General features: G+C 49.4%; 13 protein-coding genes across 13 annotated transcripts; 9 read left to right on the top strand and 4 right to left on the bottom strand.

The window, feature by feature from the left end:
- Positions 1–187: 187 nt before the first annotated feature.
- On the top strand, positions 188–1188 carry N7455_001813 (RTA1 domain-containing protein; the record flags this gene model as incomplete). Its single annotated transcript, XM_065604165.1, has 3 exons — positions 188–338; positions 408–656; positions 716–1188. 3 exons carry the CDS (start codon positions 188–190, stop codon positions 1186–1188), a joined length of 873 nt encoding a protein of 290 aa, XP_065462656.1.
- A 402-nt stretch (positions 1189–1590) lies between these two features.
- N7455_001812 (uncharacterized protein) lies at positions 1591–1955 on the top strand (the record flags this gene model as incomplete). The annotated part of the gene is made up of 3 exons (XM_065604164.1): positions 1591–1670; positions 1723–1854; positions 1910–1955. 3 exons carry the CDS (start codon positions 1591–1593, stop codon positions 1953–1955), a joined length of 258 nt encoding a protein of 85 aa, XP_065462655.1.
- Positions 1956–2088: 133 nt separating this feature from the next.
- On the bottom strand, positions 2089–2710 carry N7455_001811 (uncharacterized protein; the record flags this gene model as incomplete). The annotated part of the gene is made up of 2 exons (XM_040951254.2): positions 2089–2433; positions 2480–2710. 2 exons carry the CDS (start codon positions 2708–2710, stop codon positions 2089–2091), a joined length of 576 nt encoding a protein of 191 aa, XP_040818595.1.
- A 1660-nt stretch (positions 2711–4370) lies between these two features.
- N7455_001810 (phosphoribulokinase/uridine kinase family protein) lies at positions 4371–5087 on the top strand (the record flags this gene model as incomplete). Its single annotated transcript, XM_040950993.2, has 1 exon — positions 4371–5087. One exon carries the CDS (start codon positions 4371–4373, stop codon positions 5085–5087), a length of 717 nt encoding a protein of 238 aa, XP_040817527.2.
- A 90-nt stretch (positions 5088–5177) lies between these two features.
- On the bottom strand, positions 5178–5807 carry N7455_001809 (GFA family protein; the record flags this gene model as incomplete). Its single annotated transcript, XM_065604163.1, has 4 exons — positions 5178–5209; positions 5265–5385; positions 5437–5598; positions 5658–5807. The coding sequence occupies 4 exons, from the start codon at positions 5805–5807 to the stop codon at positions 5178–5180; spliced, it is 465 nt and encodes a 154-aa protein (XP_065462654.1).
- Positions 5808–6030: 223 nt separating this feature from the next.
- N7455_001808 (translation initiation factor eIF-2B subunit family protein) lies at positions 6031–7791 on the top strand. Its single transcript, XM_040951492.2, has 2 exons — positions 6031–6166; positions 6237–7791. Exons 1-2 carry the CDS (start codon positions 6048–6050, stop codon positions 7693–7695), a joined length of 1578 nt encoding a protein of 525 aa, XP_040818541.2. The 5' UTR covers positions 6031–6047; the 3' UTR covers positions 7696–7791.
- A 71-nt stretch (positions 7792–7862) lies between these two features.
- On the top strand, positions 7863–8798 carry N7455_001807 (alpha/beta fold hydrolase; the record flags this gene model as incomplete). The annotated part of the gene is made up of 1 exon (XM_040950991.2): positions 7863–8798. The coding sequence occupies one exon, from the start codon at positions 7863–7865 to the stop codon at positions 8796–8798; it is 936 nt and encodes a 311-aa protein (XP_040818085.2).
- A 56-nt stretch (positions 8799–8854) lies between these two features.
- N7455_001806 (putative kinesin family protein (KlpA)) lies at positions 8855–12195 on the bottom strand. The gene is made up of 5 exons (XM_040951925.2): positions 12161–12195; positions 12001–12108; positions 10915–11935; positions 9296–10860; positions 8855–9244 (listed from the first exon to the last, which is right to left on the bottom strand). Exons 2-5 carry the CDS (start codon positions 12016–12018, stop codon positions 9068–9070), a joined length of 2781 nt encoding a protein of 926 aa, XP_040817609.2. The 5' UTR covers positions 12019–12108; positions 12161–12195; the 3' UTR covers positions 8855–9067.
- A 460-nt stretch (positions 12196–12655) lies between these two features.
- N7455_001805 (coronin) lies at positions 12656–14921 on the top strand (the record flags this gene model as incomplete). Its single annotated transcript, XM_040950885.2, has 9 exons — positions 12656–12689; positions 12739–12767; positions 12818–12877; positions 12944–13086; positions 13140–13188; positions 13239–13342; positions 13396–13857; positions 13911–14682; positions 14742–14921. 9 exons carry the CDS (start codon positions 12656–12658, stop codon positions 14919–14921), a joined length of 1833 nt encoding a protein of 610 aa, XP_040818163.2.
- A 1855-nt stretch (positions 14922–16776) lies between these two features.
- On the top strand, positions 16777–18465 carry N7455_001804 (pepsin-like aspartic protease; the record flags this gene model as incomplete). The annotated part of the gene is made up of 3 exons (XM_040951952.2): positions 16777–16950; positions 17069–17390; positions 17474–18465. 3 exons carry the CDS (start codon positions 16777–16779, stop codon positions 18463–18465), a joined length of 1488 nt encoding a protein of 495 aa, XP_040817570.2.
- Positions 18466–19272: 807 nt separating this feature from the next.
- N7455_001803 (RING finger protein) lies at positions 19273–22117 on the bottom strand (the record flags this gene model as incomplete). Its single annotated transcript, XM_040952035.2, has 6 exons — positions 19273–20266; positions 20323–21100; positions 21157–21400; positions 21458–21852; positions 21911–22020; positions 22077–22117. The coding sequence occupies 6 exons, from the start codon at positions 22115–22117 to the stop codon at positions 19273–19275; spliced, it is 2562 nt and encodes an 853-aa protein (XP_040817971.2).
- Positions 22118–22934: 817 nt separating this feature from the next.
- Positions 22935–23742, top strand: nctA (negative cofactor 2 transcription regulator complex subunit BUR6; the record flags this gene model as incomplete). Its single annotated transcript, XM_040951445.2, has 2 exons — positions 22935–23406; positions 23486–23742. The coding sequence occupies 2 exons, from the start codon at positions 22935–22937 to the stop codon at positions 23740–23742; spliced, it is 729 nt and encodes a 242-aa protein (XP_040817767.2).
- A 406-nt stretch (positions 23743–24148) lies between these two features.
- N7455_001801 (uncharacterized protein) lies at positions 24149–26792 on the top strand (the record flags this gene model as incomplete). Its single annotated transcript, XM_040951794.2, has 5 exons — positions 24149–24157; positions 24204–24311; positions 24362–25044; positions 25095–25319; positions 25379–26792. The coding sequence occupies 5 exons, from the start codon at positions 24149–24151 to the stop codon at positions 26790–26792; spliced, it is 2439 nt and encodes an 812-aa protein (XP_040817625.2).
- Positions 26793–26900: the final 108 nt, after the last annotated feature.

Below are 26900 nucleotides of genomic sequence, written 5' to 3'. Positions count from 1 at the left end.
GAGCTAAATCTCTTCACTGAATCCTGTTTACAGACGACTTTTTACTCTTTTCCGTCTTCATTCAGCGTCGCCTGTCTTTCTCGAATCCCACGACTTTTCACTCCTTTCATATCCAAAGAGCGCTACCTATCTTTCTTGAATCCTGACTTTTCAAGACCAACCATCCTGCGGTTTACGCTAGCTCATCATGGCCGAGTTCAAATTGTACCATTACAACCCGTCTGTTGGTTCTGCTATCGCCTTTGCAGCAATCTTTGGACTCACTACCGTCATACACATCTGGCAATTAGGCCGGAATCGAACCTGGTACTTTATACCATTTGTTATCGGTGGTATATGTGTGTCTTCTTTCTACATTTTCTTCATCCCCTTTTGAAACTATGCTAATCGGTGTGAACTATTTTCAGTCGAGGCGTTGGGTTACTTAGCGAGATATGCCAGCGCAGAGGAAGCCCCGGATTTCACCACCAAGCCATATATTGCACAGAGTTTGATGCTCCTGTTAGCGCCTGCATTCTTTGCGGCTTCTATATACATGATCCTCGGTCGTATCATTCGTTTGCTGAACGGGGCCTCGTGTTCACTGGTCAGGCCGTCATGGTTGACCAAGATATTTGTGACGGGTGATGTGTTGTCATTTTTCATCCAGAGTGGAGGTACGTTACGTGAATTCTCTACATCATGCAATGTCACTAACGTTATTCCTTTCTTATAGGAGGTGGAATGCTCGCTACCGCGAAGGACCAGTCGAAAGTAAAACTCGGAAACAACATGATTGTCGCCGGACTCTTCGTTCAAATCCTATTCTTCGGGTTCTTTATCGTTGTTTCTGTGGTTTTCCATCGCCGCATGTTAGCTACACCTATGCATGCTGCGGGCGACACTCGAATTCCCTGGACCCGCTACATGAAGGTTCTCTATACTGCCAGTGTCCTGGTCCTCATCCGATCAATCTACAGAGTGGCAGAATATGTCCAGGGCAGTGGCGGATTCCTTCAAAGCAAAGAGGCATTCATATACGTATTTGATGCGGCGTTGATGTTCGCTTGCTGTCTGCTTTTCAACTTCTTCCATCCGAGCAAGATTCTCGCCGGCTATCGCAAAACCCAGGGAGATCCGGATCTAGAAATGTTGAATCATGACGGACCTACCGAATATACCGGACAAGGCAGATACAACAACATCTAATGAACATGCCCTTTTTGTCGGATCACGTTTTTCTTTTGTACAATAGACAGATGTTGCTCAATGACAATTTTTGTTGGAAATAAATACCATCTTCAAGACGTTTCTATCTAGGTACGCAGATACCTACCTACATGTAGGTAATAAACTCTTAAGTGGTCCCTTAATAATCTAGATAAGAATCTTGGAAACATTATTGGTAGTTAGAACTATGCGCTCGGGGTATTCCCGGTGCTTTCAGCATTCATTGCCCGATCATGATGGTGGTGTGACGTTATAAACCCGGGCTTCTCTGCCGCTATTACCTCGCCTTCGTAGGTTTTAATAATAGCTACCAGCGTTACAAGACCTAGAACCTTAATTTCATATTTGTTGGGGTTTGAAGCTCAATCAATACCTAGACAGATGATGTCAAGCCTGGGGGAAGCCAAAGATGTCGATTTATCTGTCGAAGACGAAGTAAGCTCGAGGCGTGGCTATACAACGTGAGATGAATGTTCTCATTTTCATTTTTTACCCGTTATTAATAATTTGCAGTGTTCTGACCAGTTCCAAAGTATCCAAAAAGGCCAAGCGTAATGCTTTGGACCTTCTCAATGATGAGCTTGACGGGGATACACCTCGGCATTACCTTGATGAGGCTCCGGACCAGAGTAAAGACCAGGAAAAGTGAGAGCTCTTCGCGTATAATTATCGAACTAATTGCTAACAATAATTTATCTAGAGCTGATCGCAAATCTCAGGACAACACTCTAAGCGAAAGTGACTAGGCAGAGAGATTCAATCATTATCCGGAGAGGAATTCAATTACGTTCACGAGTACATATTCAGGCTGCAAGTTGGCTCCATCGTAGGCCAAAAGAGATAAAATCTCTATATTATTGTAACTCTTTTCCTTTGTATCTACTCCAATGGCGCGGTCAGCATGCTTTCCTCCTCCGGCCACTTTCGGAACAAATCTTGAAGACGATCCAGAGGAGCCGTGATCAGGTCGGCTACAGTCTCAAAGCGCGGGTTGTCCAGGTCATATGGATGCGCGCGAGAAGGTACGAACATCTTGGTGCGGCTAAGAGATTCACCCAGCTCCTCGCTCTCGTCAGAAGTGAGGGTCTCCTCCAATATGACCAGGTCATTTGCCTCTTCGTCGCGCATATGCCGGGCAAGACCTTCCATCAGCATCGTAATTGTAGGGAAGAAGCGGGGATCGGAAGAGTTTAGGTCCTGGAAAACGTAGAGCATTTCTTTGAGCTATAATATATCAGCATCGCTCTCTATTTAAGATGTGAATACGTACCGCTGAATGATCACGCCGATCATCATCTATATTCTCCTTGCCGTCAGATCGAACTTTTTCCAATGCAGGAAACACTACTAGCTCCTCGGCGACGGCATGTCGAGCAAGTTCCCAGGTAAACTGGTTCTGAAATCTGGTTTGCTCGTCTTCATCTTCGGAGTTGACGATGATGTTGTAGTAAGATTCTAGTCTCCGGTGATCATCTTTGATCGCCTCGCTTATTCGAACCATGTTGGCTTATTATTGTGAACAACCTTAAAAGTTCATCTTAACATTTCTTTTTGTTGCCTCACATTTTTTATGGTCTAAAGTCATTATGACGTTTCAACGGTTTTACAGTAAACCCGACATCCACAGCGTCTCGTGGAACGTGATTCCGAAGTGTACAACTCCGAATATCAGATATCGGCTGACGTTACTCTGGAGATAACATGACCGAACCCGAAAGTCTTGAGAAAAGAGCCCCCCCTAGGAATGTGCTATTTCCCCCTGACCCCCTGACCCCATGATTTGCATCTACAGCTGCCTGATATGACATGCAGTGCCCGAAGCGCGATATTTGTTTATTTGCTGCAGGGGGGCCCGAGGGCCTAACGGCGTGTGCATTGCCTTGGCCTTGGGTACATCTCTTGTGTGCGGGCTTTTTCTTGTTTCTAGCTTATCACGTTCACTTCTGCCATGAATCAATACTCTCGGTGACAGTTATAGTAATTATAGTAAAGGAGACGTGGACCCCCACAATGACGAGTCAGGGCGAGCGGTTAGAGCCTTTGGGGTGATTACAGGGTCTTGATCGTGGCTGATAAAATATACAGAGAACAGATCCCCCAAGAAAATATTCCCCATGATCCTCCTATATATGGGCAGATGAAGGGCGGACTTTGCGGTCGCATCTCCCGGTGGCTATGGTCTGGATGGCGGGGTACGGCATTTGAAGCTTCCCCAGATTTGCAAAAGCCCTACCAGCTAAATCCGGGGGACTGTAAAGCCTGTCGTGAACAACGGACTGCTTGTGATCATACACGACCTCAGTGTTCTCATTGTTGGTCACAACAGCTCTTGTGCTTCTATGTGGACCCGGAACAGAAGAAACAGAAAAGGCATCGGAAGCCAACTGTCCGTGAAGTGGAAACGGTTTCCAGGTTGACCAAAGACACGACGTAACTAGGATTGTTTTCGGTGTTCTCATTCCCATTTTCGGGAATATATATGAATGATGGTTCTGGTGTTGTTGTTTTTTCGATTTCATCGTCGTCGCGGTCTTTCGTCTCAAGGCTATCAATGCCCTACATATTTTTGCCCGGCATTTTGGCATTCTTGCATTCTTGCCTTTTTTTTCCCCTCTTTGGAAACTCATATTTCAAGAGTTGATTTAAATTCTAGTCTCATTTACCAAAATCAAATGATGTCCTTTTTGAAGTTCTTAGAGTGTAAGCTGGTGTAACGCCGGAGAATTGTGCCCCGATAAGATTTTGCCATCAAAACCCACATGTGCATATCAACACCTCCAGGTTTCCCCCCTTTTTATTGACTTACCCCAAAAAAGCACCTGCGGAGATCCCAATAGAGGAGGAATTCCGAGTCGGCACAACTACAAACCAGCGGCAAAACACCGTGTTGCTTCGGAACACTGTGACCCGACACCCGACACCCGCTCCACCAACACATACATAACTTGGCCCTGCACTTCTATCAAACCATTTGGACAATACCTGGAAAGCTGCTGGATTTTCTCTTCGCCATTTGCGCAGCATGATCCGTTGATTGTCACCAGCCGTGGTTGAGGCATCTACTCCAGTTTGCGTCACTATAAGATATATCCATGTGTGATTGATTCAAGGTAAAATCCCATCTAGGCCTTCATACTAGTCAATCTAACTTCGATTTACAGATGGAATCCGAGTACCGGCGACTGGCGGATACTATCCGCAACCAGGCCGAAGCTCATCCCAAATCACGCTACCTAGTTGCCATCGCAGGTATCCCTGGTTCAGGGAAGACAACCACAGCCGAGGCAGTAGTGCAACAGTTGAATCAGGGCTCAACTTCCCGCGCTGCCCTGCTCTCCATGGATGGCTTTCATCTTTCTCGGGCAGCTTTGGATCAGCTACCCAACCCCAGAGAAGCACATATCCGTCGTGGGGCTCCGTGGACATTCGACGTGAGCCGCTTTGTAGCTTTTATCACTCGGCTCCGCACGTGGTCCGACGAGACACCGCTAGCAGAGCCATATTCTGGGACATGGTCACCAGAGGATGTTATTCGCGCACCGACATTCGATCACAAAGCGAAAGATCCTGTCGAGAATGGGATTTCCATTACGCCGGATGCAGAGATCATTATCATTGAGGGTAACTACCTGCTTCTTGATGATCCCGGCTGGCGTGAACTTGCTGGGCTTGTCGACTATCGTGTCTTCGTCGACTCTGATCCGCTAGAAGCAAGGAGCCGGTTGGCCGAGCGCCACCTACGGGCTGGTATTGAGAAGACGCTAGAAGATGGATATCGCCGGGTGGATAGTAATGACTTCTTGAATGGGGTCTCTATTCGAGGTAAATTGTTAGCGCCGGATATGGTTGTGAAAAGCATGACAGTGGATGGCATATGATGTATGTATATTGAGACTATGTGTGCATATATATATAGACAAGCGAGGTATTTGAAAAACCGAGCAAACCTTCATCCATTTCGTTACTCTTTACTCATTTACCGTCTGCTTGTGGAATATATCTACGTATATTTGTTAGAGCTAGAAAGGGCCAGGAGACTAGCATACTCAACTCACTCGGAATCTCCGGCATCCAGCTCGCCCGAGCCTTGCAGAAGAACTCCCCCTTGGGGGGTAAGGCTTCCGGGTCGTCTAAGGATCCGACACAGACGTAGCGAAAATGGTCTTTGGCAGCATTCTGATTGCTGTGTTAGAGAAATCCCGTACCTATTGTATAAAGCTAACATACCCCATATTCCAGGATGAAGCTCCCGCAATTTTGACAAAATTCTCGATGAATCACAGCTCCAGATCCGTTATCTGCGACATGTTCTTTTGGTATCCCTTTCGTGAGATTAAATGTGTCCTTTGGGACTTTAGCTGTCAGGCCATAATTAGTTCCAAAAGCTTTCTGTACAATGATTTCAGATTTAGCGAAATGACAGTTCCCGTTCATCTTTGAGTTTATACCTTGCAGTTGCGGCAATGACAGAGAGATGTTCTCGCGTCGTCAATCGAAGCGAGCTTTAGCTCGTATTCGATATTCCGGCAGATACATGACCCTGTGAGAGTGGGCATTTTGGAGCATTGTATCATTTCAATGATTGATACTCGTAGCATATATATACTACTGATGACGTCATTGGTGCTTAGAGGCGAATTGGCTCTTCAAGCGTATTCTGTCAAGAATTTCAAGAATGAAATAAACTTTACAAGAGAATAATTGCCAGTACATGAGTTCTTGCTAATGCAATAATGCGATGATGCGATGGTGACGGTGTTGCGGATATCCCGAGGCCGAAACTTTGAGCTTATGTTTATCTTCTCTCTGACTATTCCTATACTTCCAACAAGACCAAGATGGACCAGGGCAATCCCGAGCTCAAGCAGAGATCTGTAGTATCCTCATTTATCTGCTCAGATGCAGGAGTAACCAAAGTTGCTCTATTTCGGCGAAGTGAGAAAGTCAGCACATACCAGTATGTATCCAAGAACCCCGCTTTCCTGTCAACAGCCCCGCGTCCAGATTAGATTGACTGACTTCTCAAGGCACCACCTTGCTCCCATCTCGGGCAGTATAGAGAGTCATGAAACACCAGAAACAGCAGCATGGCGTGAATTGAAAGAGGAGACTACTCTCGCCCCACGAGATATTGACCTTTGGCGAAAGGGAAAACCATACACCTTCAGTGATCCTTCTGTCGGTCGGCAGTGGACTATTTTTCCATTCCTATTCCGACTCAAGGACTCCAGTGAAGGTGGTCGCGGGGAAGAGGGTATCCAAATCGACTGGGAGCATGAAAGCTGGGAGTGGCACAGTCCCGATACAATCCAAGATGATGAGAAATTCGGTGGCGTGCCACGCTTGAAGGAAAGCCTGCGACGAGTCTGGTTCGAGAGCGACATGAACGAGGGCGCTAGCAAGGCACTCACAGCGGGCCTGGGAGAACTGAAGGCAGATCATCAGAGTGGATCGCACGAGTTGACCTCGATTGCGTTGAGGGCCTTCCGGGACGTTATTGCGCAGATGAAGGAGGACATTGACACAAAGTGGTGGGAAACTGCTCGCATGGCTGCATGGCATCTGTGGAAAAATGGACGAGAAAGTATGGGCGCCGCCACCTTGAATGCATTTCTGGGATTGTTGGCCGACATGGAAGGGATCGTACACGACATTCTCGACCGCAATATCAAATTGGAGCGCTTGTTGGCTTTGCTCGACCACCATTTGGACAAGCGCAAGGATATGCCCACGCGTATCAAACGCTCCTTTGCGAGCTACCTCGAATGCAACTTCCTACCTACAAAAATCTCATGGCCTGCGCCCTCTCTCGTCATCCTCACCTTCTCCGCGAGCTCTACCATCCGGGATAGCATTCTGGAGGCCTTTGCATCCCTTCCAATTCCTAATCTAGAGCTTAGGATATTAGAATCTCGTCCGTTGTGCGAAGGAGTCAGTATGGCGTCTTCCATCCTGTCTGCCTTTCAGTCAAGATTTCCCCCATCCTCCGATCGACACCTAAAACTAACTGTGTACTCCGATGCATCCGCCGCTCTCGCCAGCAAGGAAGTGGATTTCGTCCTGCTTGGATCAGACCGGATCTCGGATTCAGGCTCAGTGAGCAATAAAACTGGATCTTTGCCAGCTATTCTGAGTGCCAGACATGTTTGTCCTGCCGCCAAAGTCTTGGTTATCAGTGAGCTGGAGAAGGTGGCTGAGCCTGGCGCCGAGAGCGATCATAGCCACGAAGAGAATGATCCTAAAGAGATGGTGGGCTGCTGGGTTGACGGCGGCATCAAAGGAGTCAAGGTTCTTGCTGAGGGAATTGAGGCCGATCGAGACAACATCAACTATGCAGTCGAAGTTAAGAATATCTACTTCGAATGGGTTCCAGCTAGACTCATAGATGCGTATATCTGTGAGGAAGGCACTTTGGACGCCATTGCTATTCAACAGAAGGCCCAACTGGTGAAGCAGAAGTCTGACAGATACTTTGGTCAACTCTAGGTGGAAATTATATTCTTCATTCCAGTTTACTTCTGCTTGTACAACATAGTAGTACTCTTCCGAATGACGTCACAGTTTGATGCTGAATGGAATAAAATTGGTTTTCGATTGCAGATGTACCTAGCATAGCTTTCGGATGTTGATTCTATTTCTTAAACTCTTTCCAAATGTCGGAAGTACTCAACTCAGGAATCCACACCTTCAGTGTTCCAGGAAAAGAGTTAATATTTGAATATGTCGTGCATCACCCATCCACCGAAAACGAAGATCCACACAATTTAATTGTTGTTCAACCCCCTGGCTGGGGCTTAGGATTTCAATATCTTGAAAATGGGCTGCAAGCGTTATGGAGACCGCAAGACCACACCAATGCCACAAATACCAACGGCTATACTGTCATATTCTTCCATTCCCGTGGAACGGGGGGATCATCCAGACCACTAGCATCCCAGATGAGCAGTATGCCCGATCTTGCCTCCGACTTGGAGGATCTCCGCCAGCACCTGCATCTGGAACGATATCCGGTTTTATTAGGCCACTCGAACGGCGGAGCGATTGCGCTAGGGTACGCAGAGATGTATCCCAGTCGTGTTAGCAAGCTCGTTCTCCTCGATCACCAGCTAGTGGGGTTTCAGGACAAGAGATTGTTGCACCTCGAAGCGACGCGCATAGATCCCCGGTACCAGGATGCCTGGGAAAGTGTGATGGATCGACAGACTGGATCGGACGAGGAATTTACAGAGTCGGTGCGAGGCATGTGGCCTTTGTATTTCTTTGACCCGAAGCAGTACGTACCAGAGCTACTGCGTGATATTGGCGATCACAAGTTGTCAGTTTGGTGCTACCAAGCCCAGGGTCGATGTGACATGGAATTGCTGGAGCCAATGCAAATGGTGGAGAGGCTTGGTGATGTACAGGCAGAAACACTCATCATATTCGGCCGTGAAGATATGATATGTGGGATAGGGATTGTGGAACGGACAGCAAAGGATATTCGAAATGCCCGAGTGATTACCTACGGCGAATGTGGTCATTTCCCTTGGATTGAGAGAAGGAAACAGACCCTATCAGATATCCGTAAATTCATTGAAAAGGAAGACTAGCATATGTCTCGCAATGTAAACCAAACAGATAAAACGTTGAGAGCCTGTTACTGTGCATTGATTAAACCAAATGTATCATTGTCCATACAGTAAATCACACGCTAAGGCAGGAACCGAATATCTCCAAAGGCTTGCCAAAGAAGGAAAACATCAATAGTCCAACCAAGACGCCAGGGTAGAGGACAGGATCGTTAAAGACCCCTACCCCAATAGAGAAAACCAACAAAATATATTCAAGAATGGAAAAGAGGTATCATGTATCGTCATAATCAGGCGTCACGAACACGCGCCTGTCGCTTTGCGGTGCCAATGTGGGTGTTGTGTACTTTGGTGGCGAACTTCAAGCTAGTCAAGGTCTCCGACATGTGCGCCTGGAGAGGACTGACCATAACGAACATGAGAGTCTTAGAGTTTCCACCCAGGGAGAATTGGAGCAAGTAGGTGAGCTGGAAAGTGAGTTAGTACCAAGCGAAGAAATAATTGCAAAATAAACATACCTTGCTGTTCCGGTATGGGATGTGACCTCCTTCTTTTCCTTGGCCGAGAGCAGAAATCACATCGCCTAGAGAGCTGAGACTACGGTTGATGTTTTGGGTCTCTTTCAGACGCTCTCCAGTAGCCCCACTGTGGCTCAAACGTTCGCTTCCTGCCAAGTCAACGAGGTTTAGGGTGCCTTCGCTGCGTTCTCCAGTGATGTGGTTCTGGCCGGTGAGCTTGAGAATGAAGACAGAGTGAGACCGCGAGGAGCGCTCGTTGGCCTTGGTCGCTGCTACCGAGCGGTTGGCATCCGCATTCTTGAGAATAGTCTCAACCATCTCAGGGGAGTCCAGATTGACAGTTGTAATGTCGGTGATAGTAGTCTTGCCCCGCTGCATGTCATGGCGAATCTCATGCTTCTTCTTATCCAATTCATCCGGGTTGCCCAAAAGATCATTGAGGTTTTCGTTGTAAACTTCGACAAAGTTACCGGCCATTGAGTACCGCCAACCTTTCTCTTCGAGACCTTGCGCGGTCTCGTAAATCTGGTGAACAGCACGAGGGATCATGCCGTCAGCCGATGACATTGTATGCGTCTTGCCACTGCCAGTTTGGCCATAACAGAAAATGCAAACATTGTAGCCATCCAGCGCGCTCTGAACAAGCTGGCTAATCTCATCAAAAACCTCGGCATTCTGGGTGGATGGATTGAATACACGATCAAATGAGAAAGTGTTGTTCTTCCGGTTAACTGTTCCAAGGCTGCTCCTCTCTTCGGGGCCAAGGATATTAATCTCCTTCCCATCGTCGGTTTCATCGGGATACTGCATGAGAGTGAGATCGGAGGCAGGTTCACTCTTAAGTGAGGGGCGAACTCGGCAGAACACGCGGATGTTGCCTTTGAGCTCTTGCACTTGGTTATGGAGTTTGCGCCGGAGTGTTTCTTCCCTGCGCAACTTCTCCTTTATTGCCTCTGTCTCGGCAAATGCATCCATCATCTGCTGGTTGCACCGCTCAAAGGATTTGGATTGTTCCTCCCGTCCACTTTCAAGGAACTCAATGCGTGCCTTAAGGGCACGAACTGATGATTCCAGTGTAACACTGTTGCTGCTTGTGGTATCCAGATTGAGTTTGAGTTCGTGCACAATTCTTCGTTCGCGATCGAGTTCCGCCTTCAGGGTCTGTAGCCCATCATGCAATGTCGTAATTTCGCGGTCCTTCCTTTCCAATTCAATTTGGGACTTCTGGGTATCAAGTGCAGATTGGGAAGTGAGCTTCCCGAGCGCGCTTAGTCGTCCTGCTTTTTCCTCTTCAATCTCACGATCAAATCGTCGCTTCAGGTCGCGAACCTCCTCTTGATGTCGGTCAGTGATTGCGGCAATTTCTCTTCTGTTTTGCTGTTGGACCGAATCCAATTCAATGCGCTGGCGCTGGCAAAGATCATCCATGGCGATTTCATACTCTCGCTTGTCCTCTTTACGCGCCTGCTCTGCTGTACGTAGCTGGTTTCGCAGCGAATCTAATTCCACGCGCTGGGTAATATTGAGTTCTTTCACCTCATCCCGAGACGCTTCGAGCTCGTTGACTGGATGAAAAGGTTAGATTGGTTTCAATATAACCCTTATCCGACTAAACTTACTTCTTGACTTGTACAAATCAACCGTCTCCTTGAGACCAGAGCTCGCTTGACCTTGTTGGTTTACCTGGGCCATGAAAGTCTGCATCAATCCCTCCATGCTCTTTTCGCGAGAGGCTTGATCCCATTCCGGGCCTGTGATATTGTCAAAACTTCTGATCGAAGAACCTTTGGTCAAAAACGCGGGGTGGGAGGATTTCTTGACAATGCGCTGCTGGGAATGTGATGGGGTCCTGGAGGGTGCGGTAGGGGCGGTAAAAAAAGACGAGGAAGAGGAGGGCTGGACATATCCGAGTGACTTTGGGGTGGTAACAGTGGAAACATTCCGAAATGGGGTACTGGGCAACACGGGGATAGTTGCTTGGTTGGAAGGAATTGGAAAAGAGACAGGTTTCTCAGACAGAGAGAGCGCTGCCAATTCGCCAACCCCATTCCAACCTTCATCCAATCCGGGGGACACAGTTCCAACGGGGCAAGAAGGGAGACGACTGGGGGATAAGGGAAATGGTGGCATACCCTTTCGTTTTCCTAGCACACTGGGAGAGACGTCTTCCATATGGGTATCCAACGCGCTCGCTGCGCGCGGAATCGATGCGCCAACGGGTCTGCGGCCGTTGAAGGATGATTGATGCCGGGACATGGCCGATGCTGGGCGCGTGCCGGGGCCGACGGTTGAGGAAAAGGTGCCATTGGCTGCGCGAGTTGCAGGTGCGGTCGGCCGGGATATGGTAGAAGATGAGTACGAGTTGCCTCGGGTATGCGCCCTGGTCGTAGTACTAGGCTGTCGGGTGACGGATCCAGGTCTCTTCGTTTCCGGGTTTGCGGTTTTGGGACGGGTTGCTTCCGTCGCTGTCAGTTCATGTTGCGCCAACGAGTCAGGGTCTTCCATACGCGACATGCTCATAGCCTTGTTTGCGATTGTACCTGGCGCCATGATGCCGGAGCGCGAATTGGTCGTCGCGGAGGTGGCCTCCCGTAGGCCGGCCTGTGGTAGGCGCGTCCGAGTAGACGACCTGGTTCTGGTCTGAAGATGGTCAGTTATGCGCCCATATCCTCTGATGTAACAGAAACTCAAAGTGGGGTATTCACTATGTTTTCACCCTCCATATTGGGATTTGTTGACCGCCAGGTTACCGGCGAATAGAGTATCCGGGCGAGAAGGAGGAGCTCACGTCCAGCCACTGTCTGTGTTGGCCGCTGAGACTTCAAGTTAGCGAGTTGAGATAAAACCAGTAGGTAGAAGGCATACCAATAGATGGTCTGGGCAGTAACCTTGGAAGTATGAGCATCAAATGAGCGCAAACTGGTTTCTGGAGGGACGAAATGCAAAGTAAACAAAGAATTGCTGACTCAGGCAGGTGTATGACGCTAATCCATATCCGGCAATGTCATAAACAGTGTTGTATTGGTATTACCAAAGAACAGTATTTCAAAATAGCACGTGATTGTTCCAAAGCCATAGATGAAAGGCTTCAATGTCCAAAATGAAAGAAGAACACACGAAAGATCAGATAGTACAATGCCCTAAAGACATTTACTGCTGTTCTTTGTTACCTCCTTTTGAGGTTTGTTCCAAAATTAGTTGGCAATTCGTGGGGCGCCTTTGCCTCCACTCGGATTCCCGAAACAGCGGCAGCCCCAGTAGCCCCGTTGCTTGAGCTTCTCCAACGTCTCTTTCACCTACTCCTTTTCCCTTGCTCTACTTTTTGTTTGCTCAACATTTTCGTTTGAATACTTGGTAATCATGTCCGGGCGTTTTGTTCGTTCCTCCAAATATCGTGAGTTACTTCTATAATCCAAAATGCGCCTCCCCGCTGACCGTTACAGGCCACGTCTTCGGGCGATCGACGAGAAAGGTAAAGGCTACCTCCTATTACCCCCCGATCTCCTATTCTGACTTTCGCAGGATCAATGCTACGATAACCTTCGAGTCTCCCGAAACGCCTGGGATACCAACCTTCTTAAGGTGTGTTTCGCCTTCCGCATCACCCCTGATGTTTCACTGGCGAACCCGGTCTTACGGTGCATCTAGGTCAACCCGAAACACATTGCGGTCAATTGGGAAGCAGGTGGTGGCGGCGCTTTTGCGATTATCCCTCTTGAGGAACGGGGCAAGCTCCCTGAGCGAATCCCATTGTGCCGAGGCCACACTGCTGTCGTTTTGGACACCGACTGGTAAGGAATTCGAATACACAACGCCCGCGCCGCACCCAACTGAAACCCTGCAGGAACCCTTTCAATGACGACCTGATTGCCTCGGGATCCGATGACGGCAAGGTATAGTGAGACCAACAACAGCTATCAGCATTGCGACTGACTGATTCCAGGTTTTCCTCTGGCGGGTTCCGGAGAACTTCACCGTTCGACCTGAGGCCGATGCCGATGACATCCAGGATCTCGCGCCTATTGGCAAATTGAGTGGCCATCCTAAGTACGGATTCTTGACCAAACCTATTATCGCCTCATGCTTACCCCTCCCTGCAGGAAGATTGGCCACGTGCTCTTCAACCCCGCGGCAGAAAACGTGCTGGCCACGGCCTCGGGCGACTATACCGTGAAGATCTGGGATATTGAAGCCGGTGCACCAAAGCTCACGCTGAACATTGGCGATATTGTGCAGTCGCAGTCGTGGAGTGCCAACGGCTCCTTGTTGGTCACCACCTCGCGTGACAAGAAGCTCCGCATCTGGGATGTGCGACAGGAACGTCCCGCTCACGAGACCAATGGCCACACCGGTGCCAAGAACAGCCGAGCTGTGTGGCTGGGAGAGCGTGATCGCATTGCGACTACCGGTTTCTCCAAGATGAGCGACCGCCAGCTGGCGCTCTGGGATATCCGTGCCGTGCGAGAACCCATCAACGGTTTCAAGACCTTGGACTCCATCTCTGGCGTGTGCATGCCTTTCTGGGATGATGGAACTAACATGCTATACTTGGCTGGACGAGGGTGAGTGTCCATGATTGAACCCTTATGTCTTCGCAAATTCTGATAACCAACAGTGACGGAAACATCCGATACTTCGAGCTTGAGAACGACAAGTTCGAGTTCCTCTCTGAACACAAGTCTGCCGACCCCCAGCGAGGAGTTGCCTTCATGCCCAAGCGTGGCGTGAACATGCATGACAACGAAGTCGCTCGCGCCTACAAGACTGTCAACGATCAATACATCGAACCTGTCTCATTCATCGTCCCCCGCCGATCTGAGACCTTCCAGGACGACATCTACCCGCCCACGGTTGGAGTGACCGCTGCCATGTCCTCATCCGAATGGCTGGGTGGCAAGGAGGCACTTCCTCCCAAGATCTCTATGGCCAGCCTATTCGATGGCGAGGGCATCAAGGAGGTGTCGGGAGTGGAGGAAAAGCCCACTGGCTCCATTGATGCCCCTGCGCCCAAGCCCGCCGAGACCCCCAAGGCCCCTGAGCCTGCTTCCCCTAAAGCCGGCCCCGAGCCCGTCTTTCAGCCTACTCCCGCTGCGCGCCCCGCCCCATCGATGAAGGAACAAGGCGCTTCAATGGCCGCCATGGTGAACAAATTTGCCGATGGTGAAGAGGAGGCTACCGTCTCCGACGATGACGACTCCAGCTTCGAGGAAGTTCCCAAGCCGGTTGAGCGTCCCACTCGCCCTGCCGCTGCCGAGTCTGCGTCGCCCCGTGTCAGCAGCCCGTTGAGGCCCAAGGAGGTTGAGACAAAGCAGGCTGAGACAAAGCAAGTTGAGACAAAGCAAGTTGAGACAAAGCAGGTTGAGACAAAGCCTCAACCCACCTTAGTTGTAAGTTTCCCGTTCCTTATTCACATTTGTCAGTTTGTATTAGCTGCTAATTATCCTAGTCCTCTATTGTCCCATCACCCGCTAGCGAGACCCCTTCGCCCACCACTTCCATCCCCAAGAACGACATTGAAGATATTAAGAACCTGATTGCCGAACAGACGAGGACGATCGCAACTCAGGCACAGCAAATGCAAACACTCACTGCTGAGATTGAGGCATTGAAGAGCAAGCTGAACTAAATAATATGGTCTACTTTGGTCTCTGGGAGACTGCTTGGTCAAATATTATCTAGGTACATTCATTGTTGGGAGATTGTGCTCCGTATTGGAATCATACGGTGTTTGACGTATATGAGGCGGTGCAGTGTGTGGATAGGTTTTTTTTTGTTTCTTTTTAGCGGAATTGTCAATACATTTGCCCATTGAAATCAAAATATGGATATTGTGTTCATTGAAGGCGAGAATGGCTAGTCCTCTAAGCTACTCCTCTATAATAGTGTATAGGACCACATCATGGATTTTGTGGGCTGAAAATGATATAATCCATACAGAGTAGAAGGAAAAGACAGAAGACTCCTAATAAGACTCCTCGACGAGAAAAGCTATGCGCAAATGAATACAATGGGACATCACTAGATATATAGCAATCAGCTTGCTACGTTTAATCATAGGTATACTTAAAACGAGACATGTATTCACAAAATCTATAGTTAGTATCTTTAAAAGATTCAAACAAGTAAACTATGTACTTCAATCCTAGAATAGGCCTCTCGAATTCGGATTGTATCCACCTGGGCATTGATGGTCGTTTATACTACCGTCCTCACCCCTCAATGGTAGCCTTTAGGGCTCGGGTTCAATAACTCACAGTACGCTAATAGTATAAATGCTGATAATGTGTTGCTACGTGATCTAAACTACTCTTTGTCAATCGTTTTCGGTTCTAATAAAACTTTGGTAATTGGGATTAGTTAAGCAATCCAGAACGCTATGGTATATATATATATTAATGATCGGCCCACCCTTCATTCAGTATGCTCAGGGCAATAGATCAGTGCTAACGTGAATGTTCAATACCCTTCAGTCCGTTTGTAGCTGCCCTAGACAAAGATGATAAATCATATGCCTTGCGGAGCTATCAAGACCCGTTTCATGACCACATCTATAAGTATCACGCTAATTACATTCCGGGCATTATGACTTTCTAGGGAAAAAGGAGTACTTGCAGTTTCTCTACGCAACAAGGAAAGAGGATGTGATGATATTTCTTCAATATTTGCTGCGCAACTACAAAAGAAAAAAAGTTCAGCAGCCTCCATAAGTTGGAACTGGCGGCTATAGTGTCAGCTCTATCGTCAAGCGGTGGGGCGTGGCCTCTACGCAAAAAGCTGCCAGGATCTAACTTAATACTTTTATAGATCGAATTCAACTTTGCACCGCCACAGCCACTACATATGTATCATATAAGAGCAAAGAAAATAACCACTGAAGTCAGGTAAACTAAACTACCCCTAATAACAATTTGACCGCTGTCATCCGAGGCGGTACGAGCCGCAAAACTTGTGTGTTCCTGGGGGCCAAAACGCTTTTACATCCGGCTTTCATCCGGAGATCCCGCCAATGCGACATTCTTTTCATTAGTCCGTAGTGCTCGCCAGTGATAGGTGCATGTTTGCTAGGCTAATTTCCAGTTCTGTACCTAAGCCCTATTTTGCTAGAGTGGCCGACTCTATGCGTGGAACCAAACTACATCCAGGACCAATGTCCGATGACCTTCGAGCTTAGCGCGAAAAACAAGAGGCTGTTCGGCGGACCCTAGCCCGAGGGGCGTGCGATAACTGGCTATCGCCACGCTGGTAATCTGCCTAGAAGCCACTAAAGGATTCCTGAGTTAGATCAGGATCATTACGGAGTAGTAAAAGATGGAAGCGAGAGTGGGCTCAGGCAATAGTGCAGAAAGGGTGCCTCATCGCCCCCTTCCGCAGTTATAGAGTAGAAAACTTTCATCCTACAATATTATTCTTTTGCAGTGTTCCTTTGTGGTCCAATTTACACCAGCATCTGCAGAACTCAACGACCAACATCCGTTGTGGCCATGTGGGGGATCTCCATCCTGTCGATCGCCTTGGCTTTGCCATGCGCCAATGCTATCACTCTACACAAACGGGACGATCCTGCGGTCTTCTCACTGCCGATCGCCCGCAGTGATCGACCTGAACTGTTGCAGAAACGCAGTTCCAAAGTCGCTAGCACGGCATTATACAATGTGGTATGTGTTTCCCATTTCCCATCCAATCTCTGTTATCTCAACCTACGACACAAGAGAGGGAGAATGAAAATCACAATGTAGAATTATTACTAGGGTCATGTACTGATTTCCCCGATAGCAAAACATGTATTATATGGTGAACATCACCGTCGGCACTCCGCCCCAGAATCTCTCGCTCAGTCTCGATACTGGCAGCAGTGATATCTGGGTTAACATCCCAAATTCTACCTACTGCGAAAAGGATGATGATCCCTGCTCCTCGACCGGCGTGTTCAATTTGAAAGACTCCTCTACCTTCAAAATGCTAGATTATGAGATGAACGCTACCTACGTTAGTGGATTTTTGGCTGCAGGTCATTACGCCACTGACACACTGGTGATCGGAGATGCCAAAGTGAAAGATATGGAGTTTGCAGTGGCAGAACAAAGTCTCAATCCCCGTATGTAATCCTTTGATCCATTGGCCTAAAAGGAAAGAAGAAAAGTTCATCTAGCTAACGGGGGGTCTTCGGTGACTGTACAGATGGCATTTTGGGAATCGGATATGCAGCAAGTACTTATGCCGCCACTCATCTCCGCAAAGAATACGCCAACCTTCCGGAAGCGCTCGTTAAAAGCGGTGCTATCAAGTCAACCGCCTACAGCCTGTGGTTGAATAAATTCGACGGCACTGGAAACCTTCTTTTCGGAGGTGTTAACAAAGCCAGATATCAAGGCGAGCTTCAAACTGTGCCCATTATACCGGTATACGACGACAAGTACTATTCTTTGGCTATCGCCTTGACAGATATCTCTGTGAAGACCACCAAGGATACCAAGGACTTTACAACGGGTCTTCCCTTGGCCGTTACCTTGGATAATGGGAGCCCTTTCATCGTTTTGCCCAAAGAAGTAGTGGACCCTATTTACAAGGAGGTTGGCGGTGGTTATTCATCGACCGTTGGTGCCGCCTATATCCCCTGCGATATGTACACGGCAGATTACAATGTGACCTTTAGCTTCTCGGGCGCCAAGGTCACGATCCCCATCAGCAACCTGATTTGGGATAATACCGCCTACGACGGTTTCCCGAAAGATACCTGTATCTTCGGTATTGTCTATGGTGAGCCCGGGGTGAGTCTCATGGGCGACACGTTCTTGCGTAGCGCTTATGTGGTCTACGATCTCGCCAATAACGAGATTTCTCTCGCAAACACCAATTCCGATGGGGGAGATGATGACATTCACGAGATTGGCACGGGAACAGACGCAGTTCCCGATGCAACTCTGATGCCCTCTGCAATCACCTCCGCGACGGGTCTTGAACCCAGTGCAACCATAACGGCGTCGGGCTCTTCGGGATCCGAGCCCACTGAAACTACAGTCGATGTCACTGGTACCAGTACTGCGACCGGAGCCGCTAGTAGCGGTGGCGCCTCGAGCACCTCATCTCAGGGAATGGCAGCGTTGCCCACCAGCAACCCCAACCATCTTCTCCCCGGTCTCCTGGGAGCTGGCTTGTTGCTTGCATTATAGGCTACCCACTAGCAACCACCGTACTATCAGTACTATCAGTACTGTTTGGTCAATTTTGTACTTATTCTACCATTTGCATGTATAAACAATGAACAGCCAACAACTATCCGTGGCTGGCTGAATGTCGTTTCCCTCGAATTGAGGTCTCTCAGCCAGGTCAGGCCATCTTAGTATCAACCAATAGGAGACTGAAAATCTCCCTGCTCCAAAGCTTCTAGTCAATGATAAAGCCGTCTGTCGGCTTGTTTGACCGTGCTTCGATCGATGCTCCGCATTTCGGGCTGCCTTGTCACCTGAGGAGTCGGGTGAGACAGAAGTAGTGCTGAATTTCTTATGCAAGATGGAGTAATCGAGTCAATCGATAGAAAGTTCGAAGAGGATAGCAAGTCACTGTAGCAACACGTTATCTCTAGACCTGAACTCCTAGGAGCACCAGTAGGCAGTACGGTCACCATCGGAGCAGGCGAAAGCCAGAAGGCAAGGTGGAGGGTGAAAGGGCTAGGGGAGAGCAACGGGGTGACTATGAACATTATTACTAGCAAAAAGAATTTCATTTTCATTTTTGAAGCAACTATCGCAGCAAGTCAGAGAGATAAGAATAGAGAATTCATTTCCATCATTTGGAGGTCCATTGTCTCTATCCATAAGAAGCCATTTCAAATAGCCTACACAAATCCCATATCTACTGTTGAGCAGGCTCACATCCTAGCTCAAGGGAAATAACAACATGCAAGAAAAGTAAAAAAGAAACCCCTGACGCCATGTTCCCATGATTTTGTACGGAAGGAAAAGAAGCAAACTCCAAGCTCAAAGTTCATCTTCATACTTGTAGTTGATGCGACGGCCCGCCACCACACGGTCCTGCCGGCTATCACGGCGGCGGCCAGACTTGGCCTTTTCGCGGTGCTGCTGTTCACGCTCGAGGCGCTCCTTGTTGCGTGCTTCGCGCTCAAGAGTGTAAGGGTCCTTATCGGGCTCGGCCCTTTTGGTCGAGGCTCCGTTCGTGTCCCGACTACGGTCCTCATCGCCACGTTTCACACGACGGGCTTGGGGATGGTCGCCAGCGGCGGCGGACGGGGATCGATCGCGGCGAGAGCGCTTGCGATCACGCTCACGATCACGATCACGCTCCCTTGGTCGATCTCGGTCGCGCTCTGAAGTCCTGTCCTTATCACGGTCGCCATCACGGCGACGTTCGCGATCGGAATCACGGTCTTTGCCACGGCGGTCGCGGTCTCGGTCACGATCGCGGCGGCGAAGATCTCGGTCTTGTTCTCGTGATCTGTCGTCTTCGCGGCGGCTGCCTCTGTCCTTGATAGAGCGGTAGGTGCTGCTGATTCGGCTTGTTAGATCGCGTGATTCTGGGGCCTCGGAGGACGCTTTGGTCCTGCCATTTGATCCGTCTTTCTCTGCGATCTTTTCTAGGCGACCAGAGGGACGGGCATCGCCGTTTCGACTTGAGCTGCGGCTACGGCTGCGGTGACGACGGGAGCGATGTGAGCGATGGCTGGTTCTTCTATCTCGCTCCCGATCACTGTCGTGATGCCGGCGGAGCGAAGATGGACGAGAGGATGTGCGGGATGGAGAGCGAGAGTGACGGGCGCCGGATTGTAGCTCATCAACCCGATCTAGGCGTTTAGTTTCTGTTCCACGCCGACTGTCACGGTCATCTTCAGTACCATGAATAGACGGTGAACGGGGACGAGAAGCTGGATTATGTGAGGGAGATCGAGATCGAGATTGCGCACGTTGGGACGGGGCGTTGGATGTAGCCCTTGTGCGACTGTCCTCAGTGGGTTCACTACTGGTCGTTAGAATTTATATTGCCAAGACAATGACAAAAGAGGAAGGTCTCACCAAGAAATACTGGCTCGGCCCTGAATCTGGAGGCCACGCTGTCGTAGTACACTGGTGTTGGGTAGCCCCTGCCGCATGGCACGCGGAGCAGCTGGAGCGCCTTCGACGCCTGGCCCGCGTTCTTGTCCATACCGGCCATACCTGTATTGGCCATACCCATTACTCATATGACCGTATCCAGGCCCAGTTGGTACAGGATTATCAAGGCTGTCAATGGTGGGGATTCCTTGGGGTTGGTCTGTGGCCCCTGTTGGGATATCATCTGGATTACCCGGCACATCCGGTGCAGCTTCACCTGATTCTGGAGTCTCATTTGTTTGGATATTACCTTGAGCATCCATTGGAGTATCGTTGGGACCGTTAGCCATGTTTTGGTTCTGGTTGGGATAGCCTGAGTTAGCACCCTGACGGTAATGACCTTGCATGGGTCCAAAGCCACCTCGACCGGAGCCAAACTGGCCACGGCCGCGACCTCGGTATCCACCACGACCATATCCGCCGTAGTAACCAGACTGATAGTCTGAATGAGAAGGGTAAGCAGACATATTAGACCCGCCAAATGCTCCTCCATAAGGAGGACCCGTGCCATTTGCGAAAGCATTTGGATTGAATTTATTTTGGCCGCCTTGCCACATATTGTTGCTCTGTTGGGATGCGTCCCATCCTAACGATCCATACATGCCCCCGTTGTAGTTCATCCCAGTGTTCATGCCCATGCCAGTCATGTTCATTCCGTACATCCCCTGATTTGCCATCGGGTCCATCCCCATGGGCATACCTGTGGAAAGAGATTAGCGAGATTGAAATGATACATTTTGGTAATATTGAACTTACCCATCGTGTTCGGGTAATTGAACATGCCAGCCATGAAGGGGTTCATGCCGTTTCCGTTCCAACCCATCGCGGGGAAGTTTCCGGCCATGTTTGGGGCCATCGAGTTGGTAGCGGATTCTTCAGGAGCCTCCTCGGGAGGAGGAGCAGGTTCTCCATTCAGGGGGGTTTCGTTGACTGCGGCATCTTCAGTCGTGGACTCAAGGGCCGCTTCGGTGCCGCTGAGTTGATCAGCAGTTGCCTCGGGCTATACATATAGGGTCAGTTTAGAAAATTAGAGTGTAGCATAGCAGTGGAAAATTACCTGGGCTGGCTGATCGGCCGAATCTGGGGCACTTGGCTCTGGAATGCTCTCTCCAACCGTGTCTGGGGCTGGGGTGTCAAGTCCCAGCTCTTGAGGCTTTGACTCAGTAGGCTCCGTAGGATGCGGAGATACAGGTGCCTTGGTCTCCACAGCTGTTGCTAGCACAGCCCCATTTTGATCAGGGGCTGCATCCTGCACATGTATTTTTGTATCCGCAGGCGTGACATTGGATGGTGTTGGAGGCGCTGCAGATTGGCGGTCCTTTTCCCGCTTCTTTTCTTCGGTGCGCAGGAAAGCCTTCAGAGTGGTCCGCAGAGCCTTGTTGGGTTTGCAGAGATCCGGAGAGACGGGTGTATGTGTACAGACAGGACATGTGTCGGAAAGGGAAGCTTGGCCTAGAACAGAGATCAGATTAGCTACCATTTGCGACAGGTACGAAACATTCCAACATACAGGTCTCGCAGATGGACTGGTCACAACAGGGGAGACGAAATGCGTTCACTGCCAGCTTATTGCAGATGGCACATCGTAGCTTGAATGGGATCTCATCTTGGGTCAGGGTACTGCAGAATCATTAGCATCATCGCGAATTTTTGATCGGCATGCCAGTACTACATACCTGGCAATGTCCATGAGACCGGGGACATCCGCCACCGCCATGGCTGGGGATGGCTGGAGATATTAAATGACCCTGACTAGACCGAGAGCTTCAGTGACATGGCTTCAATGCCCGGTAAGAAGTGTAGAGGTTGATGCTTGAATTTGGTCGGAAAAACTATTTCGCCGAAGTTACATGTCAGAGCGAAGTAAGAGACGCCGGGAACTAAGAGATGACGTGGAGCACACAAACAAGGTGCATTGTATGAAGTAGACGTGATGAGACCCTCGGATTAGATCAAGTTATTTTTGGCGTTCATAGAAGAACAGCGATACTCTGATGGTTTCATCTGTTTCAACTCGACGTTTTTGGATTTATCGTCATCGGGTATTTTGGTATTTTTATTCTACGGGTGCCTAGAGGGGGGGGGGGAAGAAAGGAGAGAGAGGTCACCTACGATATATGGACAATGCAATATATTTGAGAAGTTGAATCTGACAAAGAGAAGACGGGGAGAATACAAAGTAAATTGAACAAGGGGGAGAAAAAAAGGATGCAAATTGAAAAAAAAAAAAAAAAAAAAAAAAAAAAAGAAAAAACAAGAATTTGAAAAAGGTGAAGAGTAAGAGTGAGTAGGAAGGAGATATAACAAAGAGAAGAAGATGAAAAAGGGTCAAAAATGTTGATTTTCATTCGAAAAAAACAGACCAAAACAGTCAAACCCGGTAAAAACATTACCAAAAAAACCACGACGGAATTTAAAAAGGACAGCGGCGCCCGACTCGGTCGTTGGATTCTCCTCTCCAGGGAGCTTGGGCCACCTACTTTTTTTCGCGATTCCACTATAATTTTTTTTAATTTTTTTTTTCTTTTTAAACCATGACAGAGGACAATTATCGGCCTCGCTCTCCTGATCTATCACTTCCTCCTCCCCGACAACACGCGCTTCCAAGTCCAATTATATCTTACCCATCGCCTTTCTTCAACTCATACCAACCATACCAACTCCCAAATCCAAGTCGCGTGTCTCAGCAGTACGTGCCACCATATCAGCCAGACTCGGACATGGCCCGTCGTTCAAGCCGTCTTGCTCAGTCCGATCACGCCCCCATCCCCGAACCTATGCCCGAAGCAATTCAACCCATGCCCGAAATAATCCAACCAATCCCAGAGCCGATCGCAATGGAGCCAGTTCCCGCCGCTGCGCCGGAGATGGAGGAAAAGATGCCGCCGGCGCCTCCAAGTGCGGGGATTGAAGTAAAGACCAAGTTTCCTGTGGCGCGCATTAAGCGCATCATGCAGGCCGATGAGGATGTCGGCAAGGTTGCTCAGGTGACACCGATTGCTGTGTGTAAGTACACTCTTTGCGCTTCCCTTCGCGCATATTCCCTATGCTTTGCAAAAGATACTGACCAGACACTTCCTTATAGCCAAGGCTCTCGAACTCTTCATGATCTCTCTCGTCACCAAGGCGGCACAAGAAGCCAAGGATCGCAACTCAAAGCGCGTCACGGCCTCGCATCTCAAACAGGCCGTCGCCAAGGATGAAGTGCTTGACTTCTTGGCCGACATCATCGCTAAGGTCCCTGATCAACCTGCTAGCCGGAAACACGAAGACGACGGGAGCGATCAAAATGAGGGTCGCCGTAAGCGTGGCGGGCGGCGACCAAAGGATGAGAGTGATTGAGGTTGATCCGTAAATGATGTGATGACGGCTAGATGGAATGGGTATCAGGCGCATAAATTTATGGAGGTTCTTTTTTTTTCTTTTAGGCGTTTAAATAGTGGGAGGCAGATCTGGGAGCGCATTTATCTGTGAATATCTTTGGGTTTTTGGGCTCGAACGACTCGAGCCCCCATATGCGCACGGTCTTTTTATTCAACGAACAGGACCTGGACTGGCATCTTTCTTTGTTGGAACTTGAGTGTGTATGACTGTAATTGTATAAATCTCGAATGTGCATGCAGTATAAATAACCTTGGAAGTTGATGGTCTGTAGTTGTAAAGCGGCGATCAGCGCGATAAACACCGTCTCCACTCATCCTCGACCCCCCGTCACTTTCACCCTGTGAGATCATGCTGTCCTCACAGAATGGACTTTGTACGTGTCCCTTTCTTATTTATGAATGTCTACTAATGGAATATAGTGGTCTCGTCTTATCGGCGGCTCGCGCGCGCTGTCCAACAAACCTTCCAAGGCCACCTCGCCCACGGAACGGCTGACTGCCTTTAAACGCGCCTGCAATGCCCTCCAGGTACCGACTACGTCCGTTGCCATGAGACCACCAACTAACCCAATTGATAGCAAATATGGCGTTCCACAAATACTCCTTCTGGCGAACAATCGGTTGCGCACGCACGGACATACGTTGAACGACTCAATTCGATTCTGAGCGAGGAAGCCCGCGGGCCCGCACCGCACCCCTGTGTCGCCTATGCAGCATCTTCCCAGGTCTTTGTGACAGTGACCAAGCTTGCCCTCTCCTTTCATGATGAAGGTGTTGTCCGATCAGCCACGGTATTCTTCGATACGCTGATTGATGCCGAGGTGGATGGGGTTGTGGACAACCGATTGTTCGCCCGTGCGATGGTAGATCTCGTCCGCCGCGCTGAGAAGACTTCGGATGAGATCGAGGGCCGACTTGTTGAATTGCTATTTGGGATTGCCAACAACATTCGTCTGCAGCCTGGTATCCTGCCCGCGTGGTTTGTGCCTCGGGTAACGCCTGTTGCCCAGGATAGTGATTCCCAAGCCCCAAGCGGGACGGAGTTTGCAGGAGCTACGCGGAAGGACGAGTTCCCTCTGTTCTACCTGCTGGTGGACTATGTTCATCACGAAGGACGTGCTGGTGACTTTGCTCGAACGGGTTTGCTCTACCTTATTGAAACCGCATCGCGGTCTAAAAACTTAGAGAAGTGGCTGATCGAGAGTGACCTGGCTACGCTCATGGCCACTGGACTGGGTGCACTGTACAGCCAGCTGGGACAGTAAGTTTGGTTCTTTGATCGCTGTGAAACAGTATACTAACCGAACAAAGCTTGTCGTTTGCTCCCACCACCGAGGACGATAATCTCCCTCACATTGTTGTTTTGTCTGATCATACCAAACATGAGACCGCTTTGCAGCCAACCCTAGATCAAACAATGGATGCATTCATGTCCTATCTGTTGTTTTGGCAGGATACAATCGACCACTGCAAATCCGCCGAAGTGAACGACACCTTACTAGACCATTTCCAGGTGCTGTTTCTGGAGCAACTTTTGTGAGTATACACTCGTTCCTCTTGTCCCTCTGGAATGGAGTCATCACTGACTCTTACAGGTACCCTTCGTTGTTAGAATCATCAGATGTAGCTGGTGGCTCGACAGCTGCGGTGCTGACCTACATGTGCCGCATCCTCGACTCGATCGATCAAGGCGAATTGGTCCATCGAATCTTACACTTCTTACTAGCGTCTTCCCCTCAACCTGAGGAGCAAATGGACATGTCCGCAAGCCGACGGAAGTCCCTCAATGTGCTAGCTGCGTTGGCCTCTGAAGCGGCTCAACCATCGCCGTCACTATTCAATCTTCGCGATTTAGCCCTACTAGGACTCCAGTCGTCGAACTGCCAGACGGTGTTAGCTACACTACGCCTTTTAAATACCGTTCTTCAAAGACACCATCTATTTGCACGGGCGCTGATCTATACCATTCCTACCCAGCCTGCAAATCAACGGCACGTTGGCGCTCTGAATGCCGAGTTAGAGCAACTTTTGGTCATGGGAACGTCCCTCGTCGATGACCCTACACTGAATGAGTCGTATGACAACTATGTTGCAGATGCGACATGTGTCCTTGAATCCCGCCTGTGTCTGCCCATCTCTTCGATGGACGAAGACGAGGAGACGCTACCACTACCATTACAGCTCCAACAGGACGATCCCATAGTGCAGGCCCTTTTCGGGTGTCTTGAATCTTTCTTTACCAACAGTGTCATCGTCAATCTAGCATTAACAGGCGTGTTCATGAGCCTGGCATCCTCACATCTCTTCTCCTTGGACGGGTGGGTGTTGGTTGATCCCAACCAATACGAGGCCCCATCCTCCGAAGAAACCGACGATGGATTTGAAGACGTTCGTCGGGCCTACCAGGCACCAACTTGGCCTGCCACAGCTGCTCCTACATTGACATTAGCGCTCCAACAACTCGTGAACCAGGTCCGACAATGGCAACGAGAACTCCCAGATTTCGATGTACTAGTCGCTGCCCGGCGAGAACTATTGCACCAGGACGATCGCCCACAGACGCCGGACCGATCACGAGAGCCCTCCGAGCATCCAGCATCCTCAAGAAATCGCTCGCGCCCGTCATACCCGGGTTCACCGGATGCCTCTACCCTAGCTTCCCGTGGCCGGTCTCCGTACCCGGACAATTCACCCACTATGCTTTCTAGTCGAGATCGTGATGGATCCTCCGTTCCTCCGGACTCGCGCGGATCCTCGAACGCCCGAGCCGTGGCCGCTGAGGCTCTTCGCCAGCGCCTTTCCACGCCGTTCCCGCCCGCACCCGCGGATCCACAGTCCCCATCTGCCGAGGAGGGAGCCTTGGGCTCAGAAGATACTAAGGATGCTCCAGTCGCAACTCTTGGTCATGTACTGACGAATGTGGTGATTCTTTACGAATTCCTCCTGGAACTGTCGGCGGTAGTACAAGTTCGGGGAAGCTTATTTGAAGAGGCAGGATATGATAATTAAGAAAGGGGGTGTTTTTTCTTTTTCTTTTTCTTTTTTTTTGCATATAAAGGGGTTATACCTACTCCATAGGTCTCAGTATATTGTACTTTATTTTATTCCTGAATAATC

Source organism: Penicillium solitum (genome assembly GCF_028829755.1).
Source record: "Penicillium solitum strain IBT 25940 chromosome Unknown utg000001l_segment0_segment0, whole genome shotgun sequence".
Lineage (NCBI taxonomy): Eukaryota > Fungi > Ascomycota > Eurotiomycetes > Eurotiales > Aspergillaceae > Penicillium > Penicillium solitum.
This window is presented reverse-complemented; position numbering and strand designations above follow the sequence as displayed.

Coding starts and splice junctions, on each gene's coding strand:
- N7455_001808 (XM_040951492.2), top strand. CDS start 6,048: ATGGACCAGGGCAATCCCGAGCTCAAGCAGAGATCTGTAGTATCCTCA. Junction 6,167..6,236: donor GAGAAAGTCAGCACATACCA/GTATGTATCCAA, acceptor TGACTTCTCAAG/GCACCACCTTGCTCCCATCT.
- N7455_001806 (XM_040951925.2), bottom strand. Junction 10,861..10,914: donor TGATTTGTACAAGTCAAGAA/GTAAGTTTAGTC, acceptor CTTTTCATCCAG/TCAACGAGCTCGAAGCGTCT. Junction 9,245..9,295: donor TCCCATACCGGAACAGCAAG/GTATGTTTATTT, acceptor CTCACTTTCCAG/CTCACCTACTTGCTCCAATT.